General features: G+C 54.2%; 1 protein-coding gene across 2 annotated transcripts in view; it reads right to left on the bottom strand.

The window, feature by feature from the left end:
- Positions 1-480: 480 nt before the first annotated feature.
- LOC122390318 (unconventional myosin-Vb-like) overlaps positions 481-12,144 on the bottom strand; it is a 65,388-nt gene continuing 53,724 nt past the window's right edge. For both annotated transcript variants that reach the window (XM_043383106.1, XM_043383107.1), the window contains exons 28-35: positions 7,019-7,165; positions 5,985-6,226; positions 5,487-5,594; positions 3,788-4,042; positions 3,095-3,229; positions 2,640-2,768; positions 1,888-2,007; positions 481-1,440 (exon numbers count right to left, since the gene is read on the bottom strand). In XM_043383106.1, the coding sequence (XP_043239041.1) occupies positions 1,315-1,440; positions 1,888-2,007; positions 2,640-2,768; positions 3,095-3,229; positions 3,788-4,042; positions 5,487-5,594; positions 5,985-6,226; positions 7,019-7,165 (1,262 nt within the window). In that variant the 3' untranslated portion in view covers positions 481-1,314. The remainder of the gene's footprint in view (positions 1,441-1,887; positions 2,008-2,639; positions 2,769-3,094; positions 3,230-3,787; positions 4,043-5,486; positions 5,595-5,984; positions 6,227-7,018; positions 7,166-12,144) is intronic.

Genomic DNA, 12,144 nt, shown 5'->3' with positions numbered 1-12,144 from the left:
TGGCTACAGGTTTAGTGTGAAGATCACTTACGTTCATACTCCATCCCATTTTGCTTGATGCACTACGTGAAAACGGTATGTGAAAAATCACTTGATGACTTTTGAACGACTCTTAAATAAACCACCACCATCCAAATAAACATCGGCATATGAGCACGAGTCCAGAACGGATCACCGGATACGCGCTGAAAAAGTAGCTGTGCGAGTTTATCAAGGTTGGCAGACACTTCAAGTGCACGAGGCTCTCGCACTGAGATACCACGCCACGAGTTGTTACGAACATGCGTCTGCTGACTGAGCGTCTGTTTCGATGGCGTGACTCTCAGACAAGGTCCGTCAAGGACAGCACAGTCGTGACGTGTTAGGATTCGGTCGCTATATGACTGAAGCGCGACATTTATTCAAGCTTGCAGGTGGATGCTCATTGCTCAGGTTAACGCTGCAATGCTTCACTTCTCTCGCTCCACCAAACACACGTTCTACTGTTCCGCATAGCACATGTATATTGCGACTACAGCGCATCGCACAATAATCTGACACCTTGCCACTCGCCGAGCTGCAGAACACCCGACTCGACGGCCGGCGCCCTCCGTAAGTAGACGCACTAAGTAGACCGTGTTACCGCCTCCGCGCCTGCGGCAGCTATCACATCTGAGGGGAATGTCTCATTGAACGCCGCGGGGCGCCGCACAGACAGACACAAGGGGTAAAACGGACCTGGCAGCGAACGCTGGGCCATGAGTTCTGCGTCGCCGGTAAACTGAAACCTCGCTGGGTCGGGAGGCGGAACATGTGACCCCTCCAGTCGGTCTGACAGTCCAGGAATCCAGACGGCGAGTCTCGCGGAACGAGACACTAGCGTAAGCTCCGAGATCCCACGGTCGGTTGGCAGACACGCCCAGTGTAACGTCAGACACGATTCTCCAGATACACCCGCGCAGCTATGCACACTGATCATAATCACCTGATTTCCAGCGCAAAATCAACAAACGATGATAAAGCTGTCGATAACAAGGAACATAAATAGGTATAAATAGTTGCCTACCCGGATCATTGGCCTGTTTGGTCTCAAACATCCGCAAATTTCCCCCGCTTCCGCTAGCCCTCCTCGGCTACAAAACAAGGACACTGTCGGCACGGTGTAAAACGCCCGTCCGGCACCGCACGCGCCACCTATGATATGACCGAGCACGGAATGTTGCGTCTCAAACGAAGCTACCCAGCAGTTGCTGCCATTGCCGCAGTCCCGTGACAAGCTGCCGAGTCTGTAAACAGTCGCTCTGGCCGACCGACCCACACTCACACACGAGTCACTCACAACTTCTTCAGCATGGGCAGGTTGAGAATGTCTGGTATCTCGATGTCCTCCAGTCGAATGTTGGAGGGGTTGAACGGGAACCGCACCGGGAACGCGAACTTGGAGTCCATCAGCAGCCGCGCCTGACGGGGAAGGAGGAAGTCGGGGTCAGCTGGGAAGATGGTCGAATGCAGGCGGGGACGGTTCGGGTATATCGGATCACAGCGTTGCTAAATAATCCGTCCACTCATGCCTCTCCTTCTTGACTGACCACTCCCTGCCCACCTCTCTTAAACCAACCGGTCCTTCCCTACCCTCCTCCCTGGACTGATAGTCGCCCCCTACTCTCCATCCCTCCCAGACTGACCAATCCCTCCGCTACGTCTCTCGTCCTCTTCCCTCCCTTCTGGACTGATACATCCCTCCCTCTCTCTCCCTCCCGGACTAACCGATCCGTCCGTCTCCGGGTCGCGGTGTTGCTGCAGGTGCTCCCGGACTCACAAATCCCTGCCTCCCCTCCTCTGCCTCCCCATGGTTTGACCGATCCCTTCTCTCCTGCTCCACCCCCTACTCTGCCTTCCCAAACTTACCGATCCGTCCGTCTCCGGGTCGCGGTGCTGCTGCAGGTGCTCCTGCACCTTCCTGATGAAGCTGATCGGTACCCGCTCCTCGTACTCGTCCGGCGTGTACAGGTTCAGGATCTTGATGATCTGTGGGTGAGTAGCAGACGACACGTCAGGTAGGGTGAAACACTGTAGCAATCTGTACCGTCTTAATCTATACGTCTCGCAACAGAACATGTAAGATACACCATGCCTTTTCAAGGCTTCGTTAAGCAAGGCGGTGATTTCGTTTTCTTTTTCTCTCGTTTTCTCGCAACAAAGTCATATATTTTGAGAAGGATCAATAAACAACTATTCACACACGTCACTAGAAGCCGTACTCTGAAGGTCTGAAGGAGCAGCAGCTGTGCCGTACTCGGTTATATCGTATTATGCATTTTAGCTATCGTATGCTACGTCCAGCCATGCATTGTGGCTGCATTGATAAAAAATAACACGAGCTTCAGAAAGTTTCTTGGAATAGCCTGGAGTGGTGAGTTTGTCGCACATAACGCACTAACCTGAGGAGTGGTGAGTTTGTTGTACTGACCTGAGAAGTGGTGAGATTGTTATGCTAGCCTGAAGCGTGGTGAGAGTTTGCCTACTCCGGTACTGATCTGAAGAGTGGAAAGTTTGCTACACTTACCTGAGGAGTGGTGAGTTTGCCACACTAACCTCAAACCTGCGGAGTGGTGAGTTTGTCGCACTAGCCTGAGGAGTGGTGAGTTTGTTATACTAACCTGCGGCGTGGTGAGTTTGTCGCACATGTCGCAGACCCTGGCCACGTCCTCCTCGGTTTTGCGCGCCTGCAGCAGCTGGGACGCCTGGATGATGGGCTGCAGCGTGTCCATCACACCCGTCTCCGGGTCCTAGAAGACAAACCACAGCGTCACATAACACTTCAACGTAAAACGGCCGATAGGGTGGCTTCATCGAACGACAGTCCCAAAACTAAGAAACACTGAGCATGTGGAGCTTGCCCCCGCCCCTCACTGATCTGTGCGGAATACACACAGCTATAAAGCGACGTTACTCCTTGCCCAGAACTCCCAAAGACCCAGCGTCCTACTCCGCTCTCTCCTCTCCCCGTACATGTAGCCAGTTCGGTAATTGTCGTCACCCAGCTACAAAGAGACATAACTCCTTTCCTAGCAGACCCCTCCTGTTCCTCCCAGCGACCCTTTCATCTCCTTACGTGTAGCCGGTTGTCGCGACACCACTGCTCCAGATGGGAGAGGTTGTAGCGAATCTGCATGCCCTTGGTCCAGTGGCACAGCTCCTTCCGCAACAGCAGGTTGTTGAGAGAGTGCGCGCAGATCGAGTAGAATAGCTGTGTGCAGAGGAAGGCAAGCGTCGGTCAGACATCGTCGAACAGCAGTGATTGGTAACGGCGATCAAACGCAAACGTCAACGCTGATGTTCTATAAGCGCTTACAAGACACATCGACATGAATATCAATAAACGACTTGATGACTCTGATAAGTAGTGCGAATTACGAATGTAATACTCCTAACGATACAACGGAATATAGATCAATAGACGGTGCGACAACTGTCTAACCATAAGCACAAAGAATTGAGAGTGTGACGTGTGAGTGTTATAGTGTTAATGCCACGCAAGCAATGTTTCAGACACGAACACTCCTGACATGATATACAGCGTCAATTATAACTCCACCATCGGAATTTGCTGGGATACCGATGAATTACCTACATAAAAACTACACAGAAAGTTCACGCAGTAAACTCGCGTTGTACCGCATATAGACAGAATATGCATTGAAATAAACCGTCACTCTAACGTCACAAACAATACACCATCCGAAACAACTAGGTGTCCCCCACCCAACCACTCCTCCCATCCAAGTCACCCATCACCGTCTCGCACCTGTTTGAAGATCTGCGCGGTGATCTCGGGGTCCACTCCGAGCTCGCCCAGGGTGCGGTGGATCTTCTTCAGACTGCTGTGGAGGGCGTCCAGCGCCGCCTCGCTGCTCACGGGCGACTCCAGCTGACGCGCGGAGGAGCCGGCCCGGCCGCGGATACCGGCCGGTCGGCCAGTGAGGCCGGCAATCGCCTCATGTTCCAGCACGGCCGGGACGACCACCGGCTGGACGCGCTCCTCCAGCTGCTTTATCACCAGCTGGGGGGACGGAGAGAGGGAGAGGATGTCAGACGGGGAGGGGCAGAAAGGCCCACTGACTGGACGCGCTCCTCCAGCTGCTTTATCACCAGCTGTGGAACAGAGAGAGGGGAGAGGTCAGACGGGGAGGCGAAAGAAGGTCCCACTGGCTGGACAGGCTCGACCTCCAGCTGCTTTATCACCAGCTGAGGAACAGGGGAGGAGAAGGGCCAGATGGGGAGTGGTCAGGTACACTACCACCACCGGCTAGGCATATTCTTTCCGTTTTTCGTTCACCTACCTGGGGTACTAAGTTCTGATATCAAGAGCCCAGACCAGCCCCAACCTATGATGCGGACGGTGCCAATATCGCACCTCCCCGGTGATGACGGGCACACAGCAAACAAACTGATGTCACCGTGACCTTCCGCGTCATTATCAGCTCGGCCAGCCAACAGCGGGCGATCACGGCAACATGAGCTCGTCGGATCGTTGGGGCAAGGGCATCGCCATTGCAAACAGACACAGCGGATACTGATACACGACACAGGGAACCGCTGAGTCAGGGTCGGGTCACCCAGCTCACCTGGTACAGGGTGTCTCAAAAAAGTGTCACGGTTTTGAACATCTCCCGTTTCGTAACCATAAGGCCTACATCATTCAAATTTTCCAGATTAGTGGCAATGTTTTGACATTTTATGTGGTAAAATTACAAGTTCCTAGGCAGAATGGTCTTTACACTAGAACAAAAAATAAAAAAGCTCAATATTCGATTACGCTTTAGGAGATGGTATACGTCACATCCTGCCGTCGATCCTGAAGAGTCTGAGGCCCTTTCGCCTGATGAATCCAGAAACAAGCTCATCAATACATTTTTGAAACCTTTATAGGTAAAAACACCGTGTACAACTGCCATCTGGAGCACAGCAGCAAGCTGAAACACAGCCACAAACATGGGCAACGATCAACACTGATTGATTTTCAGACGACGCGAGTTTCTTTGCCTCGACAGTCGAAGGCATCTTTGATGGCAAAATCTTCTAGTCGGTTTTGTTCCGAAACACATAAAGAGAAGAAGGGATAGCTGATGGACAGTTTTAAAGTTCCTACCCAAACGTGCACACTGCACAGCTCCTGGGTGTGCGCAATGTGGCAGTGTGTCACAAGTCCTTTGCACGGTGTCAGCGACTGCAGCTTTTGACGGAAGAGTCAGGCATGGCAACGGCGCTGTCCTGGGACTAATGGGTGATTGCAATTCCATTGTCTGTTTTGCATGGCGTTTCACCCAACCCAACATCTGACCTCACCATGTATTTGATCCATGCAGCCACCCTGGCATATCTAACCCATACAGCATATCTTGTATATTTGACCCATAATAGCCATATTGTTTATATAACCGATAAGTCCCAGCTAGTATTTCTGACCCATACAATCCTCTTTCTATCTGATCCACACAGCTCACCTGATATATCCACATGGCGACGTCGGAGAGCACCTGGCGATACTCGGACAGGTCGAAACTCTTCAGACACTGTTCGTTCTGCTTTTCTGTGTTCTCAGACTGGAACGCCTGACAACATCGAGGGTCAGAGGTCAGACACGGAGGGACGGCACGGAGGGACGGGAGGGCCAGCGACGGCGGTCAGGAACGGAAGAAAATTACAGGGGGACGGTAGAGACGGAGGGACTTATCAACGGGTCAGCAGCTCTTAGCATCATTATGATCTATCAAACAAATCATGATTCAATAAATTGAACTCATCACATCTTTCAAGCATCGAAGAAACACATTTTCCTTTCTTCCTTTATGAGTTGACCCATCACACTCTACAGACTTATAAACAACCACTGGCACACCAAACATCTGCTAGCCCCGCAGCCGTGAGGCTTACAGCACACGTATCGGCTCAGCTCCCCTCTAAAACAGCTCTCATCCCAAGCTCTTCGATGCAGCCCTCACCTTGTCGCCGCTGTACTGTTTGAGGTTGTGCAGTAGGCGGCACACGTTGGCCAGCCACATGATGAGCGTCTCCACGTCATCGCGACGCTTCTTGACCACCCGCTTGACGCCGTTGATGGCGGCAGTCAGCAGGCGGCGAACCTTCTCGTCGTCGTTAACCAGGTCCGTGTGCCGGATACACATGAAGAGGATGTAGGCTGGCAGGCCGGGCAGCAGCACCGCCGCCGTCTTTGGCCGCAGGTCTGCCGGAGAGCGGGGAAAGGGGCGGGACGTTTAAAAATCGCCGACGGTACTGAGAATAAGCAACACTGCCGTTTTTGGACTGTGGTAGATAGCTGAGGTTAAGGATCGGTCCCCGATGTATGCATACCATGATAATGGGAAACATGATGAATGTCAATAGCGAGCTACAGTGAATGTATCTATGGTAGGAACCCAGACCAAATGTGGCCCGCAAACCAGTCCCGAGCAACGAGTGCCGAGCGTCGCTTCCAAGGCAGGCATCGGACCAAATGTGGCTGGCATACCCGTGCCAAGTACCGCGTGACCCCGGCGCTGCAGAAGTCATTGCAGAGGGGCAAAATACATTTTGACGTTACTGTATCGATTCAAGATGACATGCGCCGGCTGATGCAATGCGCCCGTTATGGTATCGGTCCGGTCCCGCTGGGGTTAGTACGTCACCGTCGTCCAGCGGGCGCGACGGACAGCACAGAGACAGGTAGGGACTGTGTGACCGGGGGCGATACCATACGACATCCCACCCACACCGCACAAACATGGCGTACATGCTATCAGGGGATTTACTGATACGGACCGCGCAAAAACGACCAACAAAAACAGCTTTATTGGAAACAGCGCGATAGCTGATGAGAAATAACCGATAGACGAAGCACTGTCCTCTGTCGACTTTCGTACGCTTACGTGTTTTAGGTTTCTTGAAGGCCAACAGTAAAAACGGATGTGGAAATTAGAGGATTATTCCACCACCAGGGATGACCAGCGATGATGAGTGACTGTTAACTGTTACTCACCGAATATGAGGCTGCGAATGAGTAGCTCCTCGTCCTCCTTTTTGTACTCGAACATGCCCACATACTCGACGCTCTTGTGTCTGATGGCAGGCATGCCGCTGCCGTCCGCTGGGCCGCCCTCCAGCTGCTCGGCGCTCGGCTCGGCGCCTGGCGACAGAGCGGAGACGGGGTCAGAACAGGGTCAGGTGAGGTCACAAAGCGGCACAGGTAAGGTCAGGACAGTCCAGCAAGAGTGAACAGCATTGGTGCATGGCGATAGACAGGTCCGGTCAGAAACACTTTAGGTGCGCAGCACCGAGACATGAACAAAAGGAATCTGACAGCGAGAGTGAATGACCAAGAAGACAATGGCAGTGAATGGCGGCATCTTTGGCAGGCAGACAGAAGTTATCCAGCTCATCACAGACGTGTGTAGGGCGGATACATTATGATACACCAGCCCTGAAACCCCACCTATGACCGGCAGCTGTGGACGCTGGCGGCAGCGTGTGTGGTGGAGGGGTAAGGACAAACACATAGTTAATACATCTGGCCAACACCTGTGGCGGGACCCGGTGTGACACACATCACACCGGCTAATGGGACAACTGGTAGAGAAATAGGACACAGATGACCGGCGAGTGAAAATAAACGGAAACCAATAATAAATTCGAAATAAGTCGATCAGTTGCCGTATAACTTTATAATACTTATCAGTATGAACAGAACGTAATAGTTACGTGCATATAAGAATGGCCAACCACAGAACCAAAAAATTGCCAATCCATGCAGCCATGAAGTGGGTGGGTGTAACTCATGGGCACAAACATATCCACTTTGGCGACCAGAAGCCAAAAATAAAGGCTAAATGACATCAAATATGCGGGAGTAAGCCATGACTTTCAGAAAGGCAGCCGGACCATAACGACCGCGATAAAGAACAGCGACAACGAAAGAAAAACAATATGGTAACGGTAGTAATGCAACAAAAAAGAACAAGAAACGCTATGCAACACCTGCGAGGTCTGCATTCAAAGAAAACGGCATAAAAGCCACGGCAAATGACCTCATGCCATTTCGCAAATAAATGTGTCATTACCACAACACCGCTGTCCATTACAGCTCTCTGTCCGGGCAGAATGGGTCGTCCCATCACCTGACGGACGAATTGTCCGGCGGACTCGTCCGTCGGCCTCTTGACCCGACCGGCAATCACAGGCGGAGCGCCGCCCGGAAGTGGGCCATTCGGTCCCGGTGTCGGCGCGATTGCCGGCATTGTCTGTCCGTGGCGGCTCGGCCCCGAGTGGTTGGTGGTGAGCTATTCAAACAGTTGGCCACAATGCAGGTGCCAGGAGGAATGTCGCCGGGCGTCACCGGGCGTTATCGGAGTGCTCTGAGATAACACCGCCCGGTCTGAGCAGCCACGTGGCGGACAGTCGGCGTCACCGTGATGTGGCGGAGCACGGAACTGTCGACTCGCCTTGACCACAAGCGATTTCGCTTGATGCTGAAAGATCAGCCTTTATATTTGCACTTATGAGGCAGAGATTTCTGAACTCGGAATAGATAAGAAAAGAACGGAAGTCATTGAAACCACAAGTCATAATGAAAGTTAAAACCCATCCTTTCTCCGGATAACCGTCTATCAATTAGACGCGCTCATTTCGACCGTCAACGTTCAAGATACCCTCGCTGAACAGACTCAAAGACAGCATTCCCAGGATGTCAGGGCCGGGCAGTGGGTGGCGAACGACCAGGGGAGAGCAGAGGGCGGAGGGCAGAGGGCGGAGGGCAGAGGGCGGAGGGCAGAGGGCGGTGGATGAATGTCGGTCTGACTACGTCAGGTCAGAGGTCCTGACACCCGTAACGGACCAGCGATGGGCAGCTCGGCGTACTTACACACCTCTGGGGGGAGGTGGAAGAATCCCAGCTGGATGAGACGGTATAGGCCAGGACGTAGTCGTATGAGGACAGAACGGGACGGAGTGACGGGGTGGAAAAGTACGGGATCCTAGCGGGATAGAGTAACATGGGGACAGACAAGGGCGGATTAGTAGGGGACGGAATACAATGGTAAGAGGATAAAAAAGTCCACGACGAATAGTGGAGAAAGGTCGACCAGCAAAACAGGATAGAATTATGCACAGTTAGGAGCGGGAATATGAAGTGATAGGAGCGTCCCTTTTGACAGACGATTTCGTAATTATAGCCGGGATTATTATTAGGAAAGAACGGCACTAGGACGCGTCTCACAAAGGACCCTCCTCGTTCAGACAAGACAATGCCTGGCGAAGATTATATTAAAATCGGTCGTTTTATCGCTGCCAGCGTTGTTCACAGTTGTTCATCACAAGCCGAAGGGAGATCTCATTAAACCGTCGACGTCACCTCTCACTCAAGACACCACAAAACACGAAACGAGGAACAACCAACAACAGTTCGGAGCCAGCCGAGACAACTCTCGGCCAGAGACGACACACAGCGGCTCCACCACGCATGGAATCTACAGTCCCACCCGCTCCCAGACACACTGCACCTTTACCGTTTAGCGGCCGTCAGAACCGGCCCACATCGTCCGCGCGCGCCCGCCCCTTCCAGAAGGGTGTGCTGGCGCGGCGCGGCCCGTACTGACTGTGTTTGAGCTGCTGCAGTTCCAGGGCGCCGTGGACGGGCGCCGCGGTGACGCCGGATCGTCTGCGCCGCTCCAGTCGCTCCGGCGATGGCTGGGAGAGCTGCGGACTCTCCACAAGCGGCAGCAGGCCCGGGTTCAGCAGGATCGGGTCCGGCCGGCCCAGTGTGTAGCTTGGAGGAGGGATGGCAGCGTCTGATTCGTCTAAGGAGAGGCGTGAGGCCGCCGAGGCTCGCCGATCGGCAGCGGCGGGGCCCGAGGATGACCTCGGCCGCTCGCCGGTCGGCAGTTCGATCACCGACGGGGAGACAGCCGACGGCGACTGCAGTCGACTGAACAGACTGGCCAGTCGCTCACGGAACGTCGGAGACGTCGCCGTGGTGGAGCCGCCCGGAGTCGTCGGCTTAGCCTCTGTTGACTCCTTTGCCGTCGCCGCTGCTACCTTTTCAGACTCCCCAGTCGGCGTCCCGTCCTCATCCGCCTCTGTGGAAGCCTCCTCAGGCTGTTCGGGGATCTCTGGCAGCTCGGTGATGTCAGAGAGCTCGTGACGTCGAGGCTGCGCGGCAGTCGAATCCTCCCCGGCGGCTTCCTCGTCCAGCTGCAGCACAGCCGGCTCGCTGCTGGTCAGCCCGAGCCACGAGGAGACCAGCGCACCGATGGAGGAGGCGTCTCCGTCCTCGGCGTGACGCTCAGACTCTGCCACCACGTCCAGTAGTTCCGGGTCGGCCATGGCGCGGTCAAATCCCAGCATGACTGCAGTTTGATATAGTCCTTCGCTCAGACCAAACACGACTCAGATGGCACCACTCGAACGGAAGACAAATAACGATCGCGGACCAACTGAGCCACGTCACCATACACCACGAGGGAACATCTTGGAGTTCACACTGGGAGAGAACGTCCGTTCCTCTGCTCCGCTAGTTCCACTGCAGAGACCACTCTCGTCCACCGTTCCTCTCCCTCACGATCCACACACCACACCAGTCCGTGACGTCTCTCCAACGTCTCTCTCAGTCACCGCTCCCAGAGCTGCCACCGTGCACACCTCCACTCACAAACAGCCCAACAGACACGATGCGCGTCCTGCGGCGGCCACTATCGGACCGGCGGCCGATAAAACGCAGCCCGATAGTGCTGTGCCCGCCGCGGCGACCACCGGCGAGCCGCGCGGCGACGGCACCGACAGCCGGGCAGGTGGCGGCGTCGGGCGGCACGCGCCCCTCCCTCCCCCGCGCCGGGCCCGCTCCCCCACCCCTGTGACACGCGATCATCAGGACCAGCCACGAGTCCCGGATATCGGCTCAGCGCCCGCCCGGCACGCCGCCGTCGGCTTCCAATGGGAGAACAGGATGGACAGGGTCGGGGAAGACGGTAGCTAGTTATGGGGAAGGGAAGGCGGTATGTATGTCAGAGAAGATGGATAGATAAGATACAAGGGAGGGGAGGGGGTAAAGAGGATTAACCAGGGTAACGCTGAAGATGCCGGGAATAACAGAGTGGATGGAGAGGCCATAAGGAGTGGGGACATGGGATGCACGGAACCGACTTGTATGGCTTTCAGCTTCTGTGACACAGATAGTCGGAAAACAGGCAGGCAACAGACTCAATCCAGCTTCATAACTGTTAGACAGATACATGCCATCGACTAGTGGCGACGAGGAGTTCCATCGTATACCACCGCCAAAGTGACACTGTCTCTGTATGCCATCATTGGACAGCGTTGGATCTGCACGCGACCGGAGGCCCGGGCCGATATAACAGTCAAACACGCACAGGCCGAGCGTGTGATGATGAAGGCGGTACGCACGCTAACGATGGACAGTGCGTGATCCTTACAGCGCTGTTTGTTTTAGTCTACATGAATGTGTCTCTTCGCCTCTCGTGCCTCCCTGTCTCTCTTCCTGTCTCTTATCTCCCGTTCTGCCCGGCGCGTTATGCGCGTGGAAGATGGGAAGATGGCCACCCACAAAAACGGCAATGGCCGACTCTAATGACGGGGTCAGGGCCTCTGGCAGGCCGCCCTCGCCGGCTACGAAAACCGGGTCAGACCGGCCAATCCGTACCCAGCCGATGCCAAATCCGGATACCAACAGAGCAGCCAAGAGGAGATCTTTTGGACATTGCCAGCGATACGAGCAGTCTTGAACACAGATCTCGTAGATGGAGTCGCGCCTCTTCTCAATTCTGAGGATGTCCTCGGACTCTCAATACCTCATTGCGCAAAAACAAAACGGACGGGAAAGCAGGAAACCATAAATCAAGCCGCCATCGACCTTCATTATCAATTACCACGGCCTAAGCCCTCGACCACGATCAGGCAAAAGCATCTATTCCGAACAATACGTTCCTGAATTGGCAAGCACGGAGCCAGTCACTATAACGTCAAGTAGACAATGAAATCGGCACGTAAGAATGACACCGACCGATCGCAGACGCTCTTACTGCCCACGATGTTATCTCAACATCCCGTCGGCGAAATACGCAGAAATGACGCCACTTCAACGGGATATCGTACATA

This window comes from Amphibalanus amphitrite, unplaced genomic scaffold (genome assembly GCF_019059575.1).
Source record: "Amphibalanus amphitrite isolate SeventyFive unplaced genomic scaffold, NRLGWU_Aamphi_draft 000391F_arrow, whole genome shotgun sequence".
Classification (NCBI taxonomy): Eukaryota; Metazoa; Arthropoda; class Thecostraca; order Balanomorpha; family Balanidae; genus Amphibalanus; species Amphibalanus amphitrite.
The sequence above is the reverse complement of the archived record's forward strand: the minus strand, read 5'-3'. Positions and strand labels throughout refer to the sequence as shown.